The sequence below is a fragment of the Malaclemys terrapin genome, chromosome 1 (genome assembly GCF_027887155.1).
Source record: "Malaclemys terrapin pileata isolate rMalTer1 chromosome 1, rMalTer1.hap1, whole genome shotgun sequence".
NCBI classification, from domain to species: domain Eukaryota; kingdom Metazoa; phylum Chordata; order Testudines; family Emydidae; genus Malaclemys; species Malaclemys terrapin.
In genome coordinates this window covers 353,677,583-353,695,875 of record NC_071505.1, presented here as the reverse complement: position 1 = coordinate 353,695,875, position 18,293 = coordinate 353,677,583, and the positions used below count along the sequence as shown (strand labels likewise).

General features: G+C 44.1%; 1 protein-coding gene and 1 pseudogene across 1 annotated transcript; both read left to right on the top strand.

Moving 5' to 3' along the window:
• Nucleotides 1-5,248: 5,248 nt before the first annotated feature.
• LOC128835852 (olfactory receptor 52M1-like) lies at nucleotides 5,249-6,241 on the top strand. Its single transcript, XM_054025689.1, has one exon. The coding sequence runs from the start codon at nucleotides 5,294-5,296 to the stop codon at nucleotides 6,239-6,241; it is 948 nt and encodes a 315-aa protein (XP_053881664.1). The 5' UTR covers nucleotides 5,249-5,293.
• Nucleotides 6,242-16,368: 10,127 nt separating this feature from the next.
• Nucleotides 16,369-17,316, top strand: LOC128828913 (olfactory receptor 52M1-like; annotated as a pseudogene).
• The last annotated feature ends 977 nt before the right edge of the window (nucleotides 17,317-18,293 follow it).

Sequence of the window (18,293 nt, the reverse complement as noted above, 5' to 3'; positions counted from 1 at the left end):
GCAAACACTAATCCAGTCTCTAGCCTGCCTATAGGGCCAACCTTGTTCCAGGGCAGTTTTGTGGGGAGGGTGAGGCCTCTGTCCCCAAGATAGCCCCCTGGCTCTACTCTACCCACAGGAACATTCTTTTAGTGATAGTGGAGTCCTGGAGTTGACAATTTCCAGGAGCAGGGAGCTCACAAATTCCAGCTAGTTCTGGAAACCTCAGATTCACCTTGAGAGGATGGCCAAGGCTCAGACTTCCTCTTCCAGCCTTTTCCCTGCACTCCACGCAATGAACAGGCCATGCCAGTGTGGGAAATCTACTGCAGGGAAATGAGGACTCCTGGGTTCTGTCTGTCATCCTGCCACTCATTCCTTCAGTTTACCTATCTGTATAATGGGGATATGTTCATAGTGACTTTTCTTTGCTTAGTGTTTTCAAGATCCTTCAAAGAAATATGCTGCTCAGTCTGATGATAGTTACTGATGAGAATTACTGACCTCTGATCCCTTATCAACAACCTCATTTACAGGGTACCACACGATATGGAGTACTCGGCATTATCCTACTTTCTTCGTAATCAAGTACAATTTTAAAATATACATAAATACACAGAGCAGACAATTACTCTCTGACAAAGTGGAGAGCCCCAGAGATCTCATCCCCCTTTGGGAAGGTCCCTTAATTACTGTTTACTGCTAAAGCTGGAAGAATAGCACAAATGCAAAGACAGCCTTGTCTCCAGCTTGTTTACATCCTGATGCTGCTAATCCTCGAGACGCTGAGTGAAACCCACTGGGATTGAACAAAGCTATATTATAAATGGTGAACACCCCTGTGTCGGCTATCGGCATTGGATGCTGCTACAGATGCTGGGGTGAGAGAGGCGTTGGACACGGCTACCTGAGGGGCATTCCCAGGGAAGACACTTCCATCTCAATATTCACAGGTATCCATCTCTTGCTTAGGAGCTCACCTGCTCAACAAACCCAGTGTAACATGTATATGATGGGATAGAGAGTAAGTCTTTGGTACTTTCTGTTCTTCAAATCCATTAAACTTCCCATTGCCCCTGCCACAGGGAATGAATTTTCTCTAGTGTCACAGGGCAAAATGTTGCATCTTGCTGGGCCCTCAGGCTCACTGGTGGATGTATTTCAGTGGCACATTGGAGCCTTCAGGATTAAAGGTATTACTAGAATTACATGACCAGGCCAAATTCTGAGGCTGTGACCTGTACTTTCCTCAGTCCCCAATGAGGAAAACTCCCTTTGGAGTCAGAACTGAGTAAAGATTTCAAGAGCCAGCTGTGTGTTAATGCAGACGCTATCTTCTTCTCCTCTTGCATTTGAGGATTCTGGCTGTTAATGGGGTCACAGGTATCTGATTTTTATGTGCTGGAAATAGCGTGACCAGATGTCTCAGGGTTTTTTGGGGGCAGTCTCGATATTCAGGGATTTTTTCTAATATAGGTACATATTGTCCCCCACATATGTCCCGACTTTCAACACTTACTATCTGGTCACACTAACTGGAAATCATAGAGGTGCTAAGGCTCCTCAGTGGAGCAATTGTAATAAGTTTTTTCAGTGTTATATATTCTGACTTTCAATGCAATTAAATGTTCCCTTGTGTGTGTGTTGCAAGACACAGTAAATATAAATGTCTGATCTACTTTCTTCATTGATCGATTCATGGGTTTAAGATTAGAAGACACCATTGGATCCTCCAGTCTCACCTGCTGTACAACACAGACCATTAAATTTCACCGAATTATCCTGAATTGAGCTCGAAGACTTGTGTGTGACTAAGAACTGGTCTACACTGGGATTTTATATCATGGAATTATCGAGCCACAGGGTGAGAAGGGATTGAAGAGGTCATATAGACTAACCCCCTGCTGAGATACAGGATTTGTTGTGTCTAAATCATCCAGGACAGATGGATCCAGCTTCCTTTGGAAAACTTCCAGCAAAGGAGCTTCCACAACCTCCCGAGGCATCTGTTCCATTGTCCTCCTGTTCTTACAGTTAGGAACTTTTTCCTGAGATCTCATCTTAGTCTGTTATATTGTAGTTTGAACTCAATCCACTGTTGTCTCGCCTGTTGTGGTAAGAGAGGACAACTTTTCTCCACCTTTCTATTGCAGGTTTTCAATATCTGAAGACGGCTGTCATGACCCTCCTCCGTCTCCTCTTTCCCAAATTAAACATACCCAATTCCTTTGGCCTTTGCTCATATGGTTTTTATTCCATCTTTTGGGTTATCTTTGTCTCTCTCCTCTAGATCCTTTCCAGTTTCTCTACATCCTTCCTATACATGGGTGACCCAAACTGGACACCGTGCTCCAGGTGAGGCCTAAACAGTGCCAAGTAGAGCAGTGCTCACCTCCTGTGACTTGCCTGCTCTGCCTATGCTAATGCAACCCACAACTGCATTTTATTTTTACGAAACATAGTGAAGAGCAAGAAACCCCACATCCCTGAGAGATGTAGATAGATCAGCCTAACCCTGGTGTACACAGTATGAGGCCAATGGATGAATTCTTCCATTGCCCCAGCTACCACCTCTCGGGGAGGTGGATTACCCTCACTGATGGAAGCACCACGTCCATTGGTGTAAGTATTGTCTACACTGATGTGCTACAGCAGCGCCACGGTAGCCAATTAGGTCTAGTCAAGCCTCGAGCAGATCTTCCAGAAATGCATCCAGTCTCGATCTGCAGATATGGGGAGTTGGAGAATCCAGCACTTCTCTTTGTGGTGTGTCCAAACGATTAATCACCTTCAGTGCTAAAGATTTGGCCCTTATTTCAAACAAGAATGTCTGTGGCTTCAGCCTCCAGCCATTGGGTCTTGCTCTGCCTTCTCTGCTATATTAAAGAGACCATTATTACCCGTTGTTTTATCCCCATGAAATTCTCCGCTTGATTGTCTTTTTCATAAATTAAGTCTCTCCCTGTCCAGCATTTTCCCCAGCCTCCAATCATTTTTGTAGCTCTTTTCTTCAGCCTCTCCAATTTTTCAACATCCTTTTTGAAATGTGGATCCCAGGACTGGATCCAGTCAGTTTCACCCATGCCATGTGCAGACATAAAAGCGTCTAGTGAGTTGGACCCATGCAAACAAAATGTTTTAATATCATCAAATCCAAAGTTAATCTCTGAAACAGGAATACAGGCCCGACCCACAGACAAAGGCACTTTATTATGGAAAGCAGGGACCCTGAAAAGATCATTCTGCCAATATTTGGGGCATCCACAGATTTTTTATTCAATGATTTTCTATTTCTATCCAGATCATTGATGGAAATATTGAATAGCATCAGGCCTAGAACTGATCCCTGCTGAACCTCACTCACCTCATTCACTGACAATGACCCAGTGACAACTGCTTTCTGAGATCCATTATTTAGCCACTTTATATCCATTTTACATATGCTCTACTGATATTGCAGTGTGTTAATTTTTAATCAGTATATTTTCCAATATTAGATCATAATCCTCATAGAAATAAAAGTTTATTGCATTTGCACGGTTTCCTTGATCAACCAAATGTGTACCCTCATTAAAGGATCAAGTCAGTTTTATTTGACAAGACTGATTATCCATAAACCTTGTTGACTGGCATTAATTATAATCCTAGACATTCATTTTAAACTAATCCAATACCAGCTTTTCCATTGTTTCCTAACCTTCTGAAATCTTTTTTTTTTACTTCCCTTTTTTAAATACTTTATGTTTAACACAGAATTGTCAGGTATTTGCTTATTTTTAAAGGCTTTGCTGGTGCCTGATTACATACTTCTGTTACCAAATGAGATGTGTAGCAGATAAGTCAGTTCATAACTCTAAGGTTCTACTATGGATTCTGTTTAAAATCCCCCCTTGACTTCTAAGGAGTGGAAAGTGTTTCATCACCTCATGTGATATGAATACCTCCTCCTGCTTACTTCTGAATGCACAGCAAAATTTTATCAACATTTTCTGCAACATTAACAAGTTTACTTTCTCCCTCTCATAATTGGTGTAAAACTTTTCTGGGATTTATTTTCTTCTTAATATACTTAATAACCTTTTTTTGTGATATGTAGCTCTGTCAAACATTGATTTTTCCCTGATCACTTTAACAACCCTTTCCAATTTTCATGACATCCAATTTGTATTGCTTGCTATATATATTTCCTTTTTCCTGCTCCCCCACCCCACCCCAGTTGCTGCCTCCCCTTTCGCACTGAACTGGGTTTTTAGCCAAAGTTATCTACTTTTTTCACTGTGAAATCATGGCTTTTTAGCTGCCTAATGAATTCCTCTAAAGAATTCCCGATTTTCATTCCCATTTTTCTGTCTCCATTTTCCCCCCAGTCTGTTTAGCTCATAATTTGCCTCATTTTAGCGGAATTAGTATTTTTAAAACATGAAGTGTCTATAGATATTATTGCTTGGGAACTGTTCTCTCTTTGTCCATTTGAATGTAATAAGTCCCATTCTTTATTTTCCTCTCCTCTATCATATGCTCCCTTGTTTCTCTCTTCTCTAAACTAAACTGTCCTAGATTCTCAGTATGTTGCACTAGGGGAGTCTCCCCCATTCTCATAGACTGTATCAGAAACTCCCTTTTAACCTGCTATATTCTTTATAGAGATTCGGTGACCATAACTGAGCACATGTCCAGAGCAGGTTATGGTCCATCCCATTCCTTAGGCATCTGCACATTATCTTTGTTTTGGCCACTACTGGGAATGAGCCGGTGCTTCCGTGGAGCCCAGGTCTTTTCCCCGATGTGTTTTCTCGCTGGGATGTTTCCCCTGTCACATGACTACACAAAAGTTTGGCTATTTTCCACTCTCAGATTTTGAGCAACCATGTTAATTTGGAAATCCCTACAGCATGGATTCTTTAGCCTGGATTTCATTTCATTAAGGAACGATGAGGGATAACCTGTATCCACAATCCTGTTTGCTGTGGGTGCCTATTAAGGTTTCCCACATCACAATGTGTTAGAATTATTAATGAATGGAGCACCATCATGTATGGAATTGGCATTAGTAGGGTCAGTTGTTCATAATTCATTTATCTGAATAACAAAAATGTCATTTTTCAGTGTGTGAATAGCCACCAATCTGATTCACCCATGACAACAGCGTTCAGTAGTTCATGTAGTGTCTCATATTAACATTGTCTTTCCATCCAGGCCTTTTTACTGTGACCATAACCCTAGAGCCTGGGCACATACAGGAAGTCAAGAAAACATACAGTACGTACAGGAGACACCATTCTGCCTCAGAGTTGGACACCTTCTCCCCTACTCCATGTCAGATTCCAACACAACTGACTTCACCAATCCCTCCACCTTCATCCTGCTGGGCATTCCTGGCCTGGAGGCAGCCCATATCTGGATCTCCATCCCCTTCTGCACCATGTATGCTATAGCCCTCTGGGGGAACTTCACCATCCTGTTCATTGTGAAGAGGGAGCCGAGCCTCCATGAGCCTATGTACTATTTCCTCTGCATGCTGGCCGTCACTGACCTGGTCCTGTCCACTTCCATCCTGCCCAAAATGCTGAGCATCTTCTGGTTCAATTCCAGGGAGATCAATTTCAGTGCCTGCCTCACCCAACTGTACTTCATTCACTGCTTCTCAGTGATGGAATCAGGGATCTTTGTGGCCATGGCTTTTGATCGCTATGTGGCCATCTGCAATCCCCTGAGACATTCCACCATCCTGACACACCGCATGGTGGTAAGGATTGGATTGGCTGTGGTGCTGCGTGGCTGCTTACTCATACTGCCCATTCCCTTCCTGGCGAGTCGGTGGCCATATTGCAAGACCAACATCATTCCCCACACGTACTGCAAGCATATCTCTGTGGTGAAGCTGGCCTGTGCTGACATCCGTGCCAGTAGTTACTACAGCCTCTCTGTGACATTCTTTGTGCCCAGTGTGGATGTGTTTTTTATTGCTGTGTCCTACATCCAGATCCTCAGGGCCATCTTCAGCCTGCCCACAAAGGATGCCCAGCTCAAGACTTTTGGGACTTGCAGCTCCCACCTCTGTGCCATCTTAGTCTTTTACATTCCAGATCTCTTCTCTTCCGTCATGAACCGGATTGGTAACACTATGCCCCTGTATTGCCTTATTCTCATTGCCAACGTGTACCTTCTGGTGCCCCCCATGTTACACCCCATCATCTACGGGGTGAGGACCAAACAGATCCGGGACAGGTTGTTATGGCTATTTACTCATAAAAGGACCTAAAGTTTCCTCCTGGTGCTCAGATTTTCAGACCGAGCTTTGTGCAGAGCTGGTTGGTGACAAAGTGCTGGGCCCTCTTCCCTGAATCATTGACTGGACAGTCAAAGGACATTAAACACTTTACTGTCCTTGCTGTGCTGTGTCAGTGTGACAAACTGGGGAATTGTTCTATGTACAACCCATGGTGTTGCCACCTTTCTTATTGCTTGTAACTAGACCGCCAAGGCCCCACCCTTTGCCACTCCTTCCAAGAAGGCCCCATCCCTGCTCTGCCTCTTCCCCGCAGGACCTCCCTGTCGCTCGATCCTCTCCTCTCTTCCCCTCCCCTTGTCACTTGCTGGATCATCTCCATGTCCCTTCCTCCGACCTCCACAGCTGTAAGGGAGCCATTTCAGGGTTTTTTGGGGGGAGGGAAGTTTAACTGTGATTCAAGGGGTTACTTAGACTCTTAAAAGCTCTCAGCTGTAGTACTTGGAATCACTGGATCTGAGAGCTGATCTGGCTGGGAAAGAAGCAGGGGGCTTTAATCTGGTTATTAATCCAGGTAAAACAAAGTCCCTGGCCATTACCGTCAAGCAGCCTGCAGCTGCAAACTACAACCAGCTCGGTATTAACTTGTCTGGAGGAATCGCTTGGCAGGAGGCAGCTTCATAGAAAGGGCTGGAGGCTGCTTGAAATATGTAGGTGCTCATCCAACAATCAACTGCTGCCCTGTTTCCTTCTGCAGCCTTTGTGAGGATGTTGTGGCCTCAGTTTTACTACAAAGCTGCAAATCTATAGAACAATGGGTACCCCAGTTCCCGTGGATGGGAGTGATATGAGAGGGCTAAGGTAGGCTGAGAAACTCCGGGCTAACATTTTCAATGCTCCTGGTTTCCAGCAGCTGCTCAGTATCAAGGAGCAACACAAGATCGGGAGTAATGATATATTGAATATACAACCAGAATCTCTTAACCAGAGACCAATCCAGGCAGCGCTCGGGTTGCAAGGAGGCTATGTTCCATAGGGATTTGCCATGAAGATGTTGATGGTGACTGATGGGATGAACGGCTTCCCAGATTCTGTGACAAAGGGTCTGTTGATATGTGAAATGATCAGTGGGTCAGAGAAGTCTCCAGAGTGGAGAAAGCACCCCAGAACACCCTAGCCCCTGTCCTAATGGACCATATCAAGGTTAGTGGTTGAGCCCCCAAAGTTAGTGGTTGAATCCTGGGCCCAGCCTTGTCGGGGTTACAAGGACCCAGCCACATAAAGGAGTGGAAGGGGAGTCCTTGGGGTCATCCAGGACTGTAGGTAAAGGGAATGGGAGCGAGAGCGCTGATCCTTTCAATAGCCAATTTCATGGGGTAGCTTAGAAACCTGGAAAGTTCCCCACAAGAAGGAGATCGTCCCCCTGCTTCCATTTGTTAGGAATTCTTCAAAGGACTCACCTTACTTTTCTCTTCTAAGGTGAAACCTTTACCCTTGGAACATTTTGCTCTTTTGCGGTACTCAAGGCTCTTCAAATTTCTGCAGAAGTGTGTAATAACCTCCTCCTTCTGCCTGACTAAGGCTATGTCAACACCACAGACGTTCCAGGCTGCTGGAAACAAGGAGCATTGAAAATGTCAGCCCTGAGTTTCTCAGTCTTCCTCAGCCCTCTCATATCACTCCCATCCATGGGAACTGGGGTACCCATTGTTCTATAGATTTGCAGCTTTGTAGTAAAACTGCTGACACAACGTTCCTACAAAGGCTGCAAAAGGAAACAGGGCACCAGTTGCTGTTGCATGAGCACCCACATCTTTCAAGCAGCCTCCAGCCCTTTCTATGAAGCTGTCTCCTGCCCAGCGATCCCTCCAGACAATGATCAGTGGGTCAGAGAAGTCTCCAGAGTGGAGAGAGCACCCCAGAACACCCTAGCCCTTGTCCTAATGGACCATGACAAGGTTAGTGGTTGAGCCCCCCAAGGTTAGTGGTTGAATCCTGGGCCCAGCCTTGTCGGGGTTACAAGGACTCTACCACATAAGAGGGTGGAAGGGGAGTCCTCGGGGTCATCCAGGACTGTAGGTAAAGGGAACGGGAGCGAGGTCTCTGATACTTTCAATAACCAATTCCATGGGGTAGCATAGAAACCTGGAAAGTTCCCCACAAGAGGGAGATAAGTGTGTAATAACCAGCTCCTTCTGCCTGACTGACGCTATGTCAACACCACAGACGTTACAGTGGCACAGCTATACCACAGCAGCTATGCTGCTGTAACGTCTGCCATGTAGAGCTCTCCTGCTGCCATAATTAAACCATCCCCAACAAGAATGTCCTGCTGATAAAATGTTGTCCATAATGGCCCTTTTCTTGGTGATGGGATGTTTTTTCCGTACAACATCCAACAAAACTTTAGTGACAAAAGTGCTAGTGTAGACAAAGCCTGAGTTGCATGCTAGAAAAGACGTCCACTGCCTCAAGTTCTGCAATATTTAAGAAGATTGAAATTTTCTGCTGGTTTCTTTCTCAACCAACCCAGCTGCTTGCATAGCTACATTTAAAAACTGCCTGAATCTTTTCCCAGAGCCTGCTGCGTTACCCAAGTGTTTCAACTCCTTGGAGGCTTTCAGTTGTTCCATCTCCAGGATGGCTCCTTCATTTCATCCCCACAGCTCTGTTACCTTCGCCCTCTCCTCTGGTCTCCCCTCCCATACCAGGGGTTGCCATCGGAATTCATAAGACGGAGGCTCAGTCTGCACTCGAAGGAGGGAGGTGTGATTAGAACTAAATCAGAATTACAGAAGCTAATGGAGAGCCACGCGCTCTCAGTTGTGTGTCTGGTGATGCCACCACTCGATGGCCTGTTCTCACTAGCCCCAATCTAGTTCTCCCAAAAATGTGCTGTGCTCCTAACATAAGAACATAAGAACGGCCGTACTGGGTCGGACCAAAGGTCTATCTAGCCCAGTATCCTGTCTACTGACAGTGGCCAATCCCAGGTGCCCCAGAGGGAGTGAACCTTACAGGCAATGATTAGGTGATCTCTCTCCTGCCATCCATCTCCACCCTCTGACAGACAGAGGCTAGGGACACCATTCCTTACCCATCCTGGCTAATAGCCATTAATGGACTTAACCACCATGAATTTATCCAGTTCTCTTTTAAACACTGTTATAGTCCTAGCCTTCACAACCTCCTCAGGTAAGGAGTTCCACAAGTTGACTGTGCGCTGCTTGAAGAAGAACTTCCTTTTATTTGTTTTAAACCTGCTGGCCATTAATTTCATTTAGTGGCCCCTAGTTCTTGTATTATGGGAATAAGTAAATAACTTTTCCTTATCCACTTTCTCCACATCACTCATGATTTTATATACCTCTATCATATCCCCCCTTAGTCTCCTCTTTTCCAAGCTGAAGAGTCCTAGCCTCTTTAATCTCTCCTCATATGGGACCAGTTCCAAACCCTTAATCATTTTAGTTGCCCTTTTCTGAACCTTTTCTAGTGCCAGTATATCTTTTTTGCGATGAGGAGACCACATCTGTATGCAGTATTCGAGATGCGGGTGTACCATCGATTTATATAAGGGCAATTATATATTCTCCGTCTTATTCTCTATCCCCTTTTTAATTTTTCCTAACATCCTGTTTGCTTTTTTGACCGCCTCTGCACACTGCGTGGACATTTTCAGAGAACTATCCACGATGACTCCAAGATCTTTTTCCTGACTTCTTGTAGATAAATTAGTCCCCATCATATTGTATGTATAGTTGGGGTTATTTTTTCCAATGTGCATTACTTTACATTTATCCACATTAAATTTCATTTGCCATTTTGTTGCCCAATCACTTAGTTTTGTGAGATCTTTTTGAAATTCGTCACAGTCTGCTTTGGTCTTAACGATCTTGAGCAGTTTAGTATCATCTGTAAACTTTCCCACTTCACTGTTTACACCTTTCTCCAGATCATTTATAAATAAGTTGAATAGGATTGGTCCTAGGACTGACCCTTGGGGAACACCTCTAGTTACCTCTCTCCATTCGGAGAATTTACCATTAATTCCTACCCTTTGTTCCCTGTCTTTTAACCAGTTCTCAGTCCATGAAAGGACCTTCTCTTTTATCCCATGACAGCTTAATTTACATAAGAGCCTTTGCTGAGGGACCTTGTCAAAGGCTTTCTGGAAATCAAAGTACACTATGTCCACTGGATCCCCCTTGTCCACATGTTTGTTGACCCCTTCAAAGAATTCTAATAGATTAGTAAGACACGATTTCCCTTTACAGAAACCACGTTTCTAACGGTCAAGGAGCGGGGTCTCTGGAGGCTTCCACAAAACAAATAATGACCATAAATTATAAACACAATAATCCAGTCAAATCAGGACCTAGTCCCACCCCCCCCTTTGCCTTTAGCGACAGAGGAAAGTTAAACCATGTTTGCCAGCTATACAGTCTTAGTAACTTGAATACTGATGGACATGGTGCCCCATTGGGATCAGACAGGAGAATTTGTTCAGTCTCATTCCAATGCTTAAAAGCCCAGATGCTCCACACCAGAGAAATACCCCCAATTAGCCAGATGAGCAGGCACAGAGTTCAACTATGCATATTCAAGCACCCTCCAGCTGGGGCTGTCCTGGAACATTATATTTCAATTCCGCCTGGGAGAGATGGGAGGAAATGAACTGAGAGGGAGAGAGCTAATCCAATGCAAACACTAATCCAGTCTCTAGCCTGCCTATAGGGCCAACCTTGTTCCAGGGCAGCTTTGTGGGGAGGGTGAGGCCTCTGTCCCCAAGATAGCCCCCTGGCTCTACTCTACCCATAGGAACATTCTTTTAGTGATAGTGGAGTCCTGGAGTTGACAATTTCCAGGAGCAGGGAGCTCACAAATTCCAGCTAGTTCTGGAAACCTCAGATTCACCTTGAGAGGATGGCCAAGGCTCAGACTTCCTCTTCCAGCCTTTCCCCTGCATCCCACCCAACGAACAGGCCATGGCAGTGTGGGAGTCCATTTCCTTCTTGGTTTGAGGGTGAGACCGTCATTATGGAAGGGAAATCAGGACTCCTGGGTTCTGTCTGTCATCCTGCTTCTCATTCCCTCAGTTTACCTAACTGTATAATGGGGATATGTTCATAGTGACTTTTCTTTGCTTAGTGTTTTCAAGATCCTTCAAAGAAATATGCTGGACAGTCTGATGATAGTTACTGATGAGAATTACTGATCTCTGATCCCTTATCAACAACCTCATTTACAGGGTGTCACACTCTATGGAGTTCTCGGCATTATCCTACTTTTCTTCGTAATCAAGTACAGTTTTAAAATATACAAAAATACACAGAGCAGACAATTCCTCTCTGCCTCAGTGGAGAGCCACAGAGATCTCATCTCCCTTTGGGGAGGTCCCTTAATTACTATTTACTCCTAAAGCTGGAAGAATAGCACAAATGCAAAGACAGCCTTGTCTTCAGCCTGTTTACATCCAGATGCTGCTAATCCCCTAGAGGCTGAGCGAACCCCACTGGGATTACACAGAGCTATATTATAAATGATGTACATCCCTGTGTCGGCTCTCAGCGTGGGATGCTGCTGCAGATGCTGGGGTGAGAGAGGTGCGGGACACGGCTACCTGAGGGGGATTCCCAGGGAAGACACTTCCATCTCAGAATTCACGGGTACCCATCTCTTGCTTAGGAGCTCACTTGCTCGACAAACCCAGTGTAACATGTATGTCATGGGATAGAGAGTAAGTCTTTGGTCCTTTCTGCTCTTCAAATCTATTAAACTTCCCATTGCCCCTGCCACAGGGAATGAATTTTCTCTAGTGTCACAGGGCAAAATGTCACCCTTTGCTGGGGCCTCAGGCTGACTGGTGGCTGCCAGACCTGAGGTGGCTGCATTTCAGTGGCACATTGGAGCCTTCAGGATGAAAGGTATTACTAGAATTACAAGACAAGGCCAAATTCTGAGGCTGTGACCTGTACTTTCCTCAGTCCCCAATGAGGAAAACTCCCCTTGGAGTCAGAACTGAGTAAAGATCTCAGTAGCCAGCTGTGTGTTGATGCAGACGCTGTCTTCTTCTCCTCTTGCATTTGAGGATTCTGGCTGTTAATGGGGTCACAGGTATCGGATTTTTATGTGCTGGAAATAGCGTGACCAGATGTCTCAGGTTTTTTGGGGGCAGTCTCGATATTCAGGGATTTTTTTCTAATATAGGTACATATTGTCCCCCACATCTGTCCCGACTTTCAACACTTACTATCTGGTCGCACTAACTGGAAATCATGGAGGTTCTAAGGCTCCTCAGTGGAACAATTATAAGAAGTATTCAACAGACACCCAACATGGAAAATTAGAATCCAGATGCTTGAAGTTTGGCAACCTTATAAGAAACTGAAAAAGAGTTGTCCTTATAGAAGTTGTCAGACAACCTTAACTAAAATTGGTGCCAGCAGCATTACCTACAATGACAAAGCCTTTTGTGAATCCCATTTAGCTAAGCTCTTTGCTCCAGTAATGTCTGTGGCAAGCAGTTCTGCATTCCAATTATGGATTATGTAAACAATTTTCTTTTATCAGTGTTATATATTCAGACTTTCAATGCAATTGAATGTTCCCTTGTGTGTGTGTTGCGAGACGCAGTAAATATAAATGTCTGATCTACATTTTTTATTGATCGATTCATGGGTTTAAGATTCGAAGACACCATTGGATCCTCCAGTCTCACCTGCTGTATAACACAGACCATTAAATTTCACCGAATTATCCTGAATTAAACTCAAAGACTTGTGTGTGACTAAGAACTGGTCTAAACTAGGATTTTATATCATGGAATCATCGAGCCACAGGGTGAGAAGGGATCACAGGGGTCATCTAGCCTAACCCGCTGCTGAGGTACAGGATTTGTTGTGTCTAAACCATCCAGGACAGATGCCTATGCAGCCTCCTTTGGAAAACCTCCAGCAAAAAAGTTTCCATGACCTCCCGAGGCATCTGTTCCATTGTTCTACTCATCTCACAGTTAGGAACTTTTTCCTGAGATCTCATTTTAGTCTGCTATACTGTAGTTTGAACTCAGTCCACTGTTGTCCCGCCCGCTGTGGTAAGAGAGGACAACTTTTCTCCACCTTTTCTATGGCAGCTTTTCAAGTATCTGAAGATGCCTGTCATAACCCTCCTCCATCTCCTTTTTCCCAAATTAAACATACCCAATTCCTTTGGCCTTTGCTCATATGGTTTTTATTACATCCTTTGGGTTATCTTTGTCTCTCTCCTCTGGATCCTTTCCAGTTTCTCTACATCCTTCCTATACATGGGTGACCCAAACTGGACACAGTGCTCCAGCTGAGGCCTAAACAGTGCCAAGTAGAGCAGTGCTCACCTCCTGTGACTTGCATGCTAGTCCTATGCTAATGCAACCCACAACTGCATTTTATTTTTATGAAACATAGTGAACAGGAAGAAACCCCACATCCCTGAGAGATGTAGATATATCAGTCTAATTCTGGTGTAGACAGTATGATGCCAATGGATGAATTCTTCCGTTGCCTGAACTACCACGATATCTTCCAGAATAGCATCCAGTCTGGGTCTGCAGATATAGGGAGTTGGAGAATCTACCACTTTTCTTTGTGGTGTGTCCACATGATTAATCATCTTCAGTGCTAAAGATTTGGCCCTTATTTCAAACAAGAATGTCTGTGGCTTCAGCCTCCAGCCATTGGGTCTTGCTCTGCCTTTCTCTGCTAGATTACAGAGACCATCATTACCCATTGTTTTATCCCAATGAAATTCTCCACTTGATTGCCTTTTTTTCATAAGTTAAGTCTCTCACTGTCCTGCATTTTACCCATCCTCAAATCTTTCTGTAACTCTTTTCTGCACCCTCCCCAATTTTTCAACATCCTTTTTGAAATGTGGACCCCAGGACTGGACACAGTCAGTTTCACCAATGCCATGTGCAGAGGTAAAAGCGTCTAGTGAGCTAGACCCATGCAAACAAAATGTTTTAATACCATCAAATCCAAAATTATTCTCTCAGACCCAGAAGCAAGGGCACTTTCTTATGGAATGTGGGGATCCTGAAAAGACCATTCTGCCAATATTTGGGGCATCCACAGATTTTTTCTTGAATGACTTTCTATTTCCATCCAGATCATTGATGAAAATATTGAATATCCGTGGACCTAGAACTTATCCCTGCAGAACCCCACTCACCCCATTCACTGACAATGGCCAAGTGATAACTGCTTTCTGTTAGTTAGCCAGTTTATATCCATTTTACATATGCTCTACTGATATTGCAGTGTGTTCATTTTTAATTGTTATATTTTCCACTTTTAAATGAAATGCCTCATAGAAATCAAAGTTTATTGCATCTGCATGGTTTCCTTGATCAATCAAATGTGTACTCTCATTAAAGTATAAAATCAGATTTATTTGACAAGACTGATTTTCCATAAACCTTGTTGACTGGCATTAATTATAATCCTAGACTTTTATTTTAAACTAATCACATATCAGCTTTTCTATTTTTCCTGACCTTCTGAAATCTTATTAACTTCCCCTTTTTAAATACTTTATGTTTAACACAGAATTGTCCTCTATTTCCTTATTTTTTAAGACTTTGCTGCTGCCGGCTTGCATACTTCTGATTCCAAATGAGATGTGTGTTGGATTCGTTAGTTTGTAATTCTTGTGTTCATAACTCTAAGGTTCTGCTATGGATGCTGTTTAACATTCTCCTTGACTTCTAATGGAGAGGAAAGTGTTTCATCACCTCATGTGATATGAATACCTCCTTCTGCTTCTTTCTGAACGCAGAACAAAACTATTTCTTGAACACATCTACATTCTCTTTAACATTAACAAGTTTACTTTCTGCCTCTCATAATTGGTGTAAAACTTTTCTGGGATTTCTTTTCTTCTCAATGTACTTAACCTCCTTTTTGTGATATGTAGCTCTGCCAAACATTGATTTTTCCCTCTTCTTTTTAACAACCCTTTCCAATTTTGATAACATCCAATTTGTATTGCTTGCCATATATATTTCCTTTTTCCCGCTCCCCCTCACCCCAGTTACTGCCTCCCCTTTCTCACTGAACCAGGTTTTTAGCCAAAGTTGTCCACTTTTTTCACCACAAGGCTTTTTAGCTCCCTAATTAACTCCACTAAAGAACTCCCAATTGTCATTCCCATTTTCCTGTCTCAATTTCCCCCCCAATCCATTTAGCTCATAATTTGCTTCATTTTAGGACAATTAACACTTTTAAAACATGAAGTGTCTAGAGATATTATTGCTTGGGAACTGTTCTCTCTTTGTCCATTTGAATGTAAAAGTCCCATTCTTTATTTTCCTCTCCTGTATCATATGCTCCCTTGTCTGTCTCTTCTCTAAACTAAACTGTCCCAGATTTTCAGTATGTTGCACTAGGGGAGTCTCCCATTCTCATAGACTGTATTGGAAACTCCCTCTGTAGCTGCTATATTCTTTATAGAGATTTGGTGACCAAAACTGAGGGCATGTCCAAAGCAGGTTGTTGTCCTTCTCATTCCTTAGGCATTTGCATATTGTCTTTCTTTTGGCCATTACTGGAACGAGCCGCTGTTTCCGTGGAGCCCAGGTCTTTTCCCCGAGGTGTTTTCTAGCTGGGATATTTCCCCTGCCACATGACTACACAAAGGTTTGGTTATTTTCCACTCTCAGATTTTTAGCAACCATGTTAATGGGGAAATCCCTACAGCATGGATTCTCTAGCCTGGATTTCATTGCTTTAAGGAACGATGAGTGATAACCAGTATCCACAATCCTGTTTGCTGTGGGTGCCTATTAACGTTTCCCACATCACAATCTGTTAGAATTATTGTGAAATGGAGCACCATCATGTATGGAATTGGCATTGGTAGGGTCAGTTGTTCATAATTCATTTCTCTGAATAAGGAAAATATCATTTTTCTGTGTGTGAAGAGCAATTTATCTGCTTCACCCATGACAACAACCTCCAATAGTGCATGTAGTGTCTCATATTAACATTGTCTCTCCATCTAGGCATTTGTACTGCAACCATAAGCCTAGACCCTGGGCACATACAGGAAGTCAGGGGAACATACAGTATATGCAGAAGACACTGTTCAGCCTCAGAGTTGGACACCTTCTCCCCTACTCCATGTCAGATTCCAACACAACCGAATTCACAAACCCCTCTTCCTTCATCCTGCTGGGCATTTCTGGCCTGGAGGTGGCTCATGTCTGGATCTCCATCCCTCTGTGCACCATGTACACCATAGCCATCTTGGGGAACTTCACCATCCTGTTCACTGTGAAGAGGGAGTCGAGCCTCCATGAGCCCATGTACTATTTCCTCTGCATGCTGGCCATCACCGATCTGGTCCTGTGCACGTCCATCCTGCCCAAAATGCTGAACATCTTCTGGTTCAATTCCAGGGAGATCGATTTCAGTGCCTGCCTCACCCAGATGTACTTCATTCACTGCTTTGCAGCAATGGAATCTGGGATTTTTGTGGCCATGGCTTTTGATCGCTATGTGGCCATCTGCCATCCCCTGAGACATTCCACCATCCTGACAAACAGCGTGGTGGTGAAGATTAGCTTGGCCGTGATGCTGCGTGGCTGCTTACTCGTACTGCCATAACCTTTGTTGGCGAGTCGGTGGCCATATTGCAAGACCAACCTCATCCCCCACACGTACTGCAAGCACATCTCTGTGGTGAAGCTGGCCTGTGCCGACGTCCGTGCCAGTAGTTACTACAGCCTCTCTGTGACATTCTTTGTGCCCAGTATGGATGTGTTTTTTATTGCTCTGTCCTATATCCAGATCCTCAGGGCCATCTTCAGCCTGCCCACAAAGGATGCCCGGCTCAAGACAGTTGGGACCTGCAGCTCCCACCTCTGTTCCATCTTAGTCTTTTACATACCAGATCTCTTCTCCTCCATCATGCACCGGATTGATAACACTATGCCCCTGTATTGCCTCATTCTCATTACTACTATATACCTCCTTGTGTCCCCTTTGGTACATCCCATCATCTACGGGGTGAGGACCAAACAGATCCGGGACAGGTTGCTATGGCTATTTACTCATAAAAGGACCTAAAGTTTCCTCCTGATGCTCAGATTTTCAGACCGAGTCCTGTGCAGAGCTGGTTGGTGACATAGTTCTGGGCCCTCTTCCCTGAATCATTGACTGGACAGTCAAAGGACATTAAACACTTTACTGCCATTACTGTGCTGTGTCAACGTGACAAACTGGGGAATCGGTCTATGTATAACCCATGGGGTTGCCACCTTTCTTATTGCTTTTAACTAGACCACCAAGGCCCCACCCTTTGCCACTACTTCCAAGAAGGCCCCATCCCTGCTCTGCCTCTTCTCCGCAGGACCTCCCTGTTGATCGATCCTCTCGTCTCTTCCCCTCCCTTTTTCACTTGCTGAATCATCTCCATGTCCCTCCCCCCGACCTCCATAGCTGACAGGAGCACTGTATCTAATGCCTGTATGAAAGAAAGAAAAATAAATAAATGTTAAACCCACCCAGCTCTAATACATTTTCCACAGTCTTGTGGCAAATCACTTAAGGGACATTGGTTAGGTTTAATTTTAATGTATGTTTTTACTTTGTTAGTTTTTTGGAGAGAGAAACCCCATCAGATTCCTGGGTTCTATCTCAGCTCTGGGAGGGGAGTGGGGTGTAGTGGGTTACAGGAGGCCGCAGATACATCTGCTGTCTATATAAGAATATCAGAATAGCCATATTGGGTAACACCAATTGTCCATCCACCCCAGTATCCTCTCTTCTGACTTTGGTCAATGCCAGGAGCCCCAGAGCAAATGAAGAGAACAGGTAATCATCGAGTGATCCATCCCCCGTCACTCATTCCCAGCTTCTGGTACACAGAGTCTAAGGACACCATCCCTGCCAATCCTGTCAAATAGTCACTGATTGACCCATCCTGTATGAATTTATCTAGTTCTTTTTAGAACCCTATTATAGTCTTGATCCTCACTACATCATCTGGCAAGGAGTTCCAGTGGTTGACTGTGAAGAAATACTTCCTTTTTTTTTTTTTAAAT

Coding starts and splice junctions, on each gene's coding strand:
- LOC128835852 (XM_054025689.1), top strand. CDS start 5,294: ATGTCAGATTCCAACACAACTGACTTCACCAATCCCTCCACCTTCATC.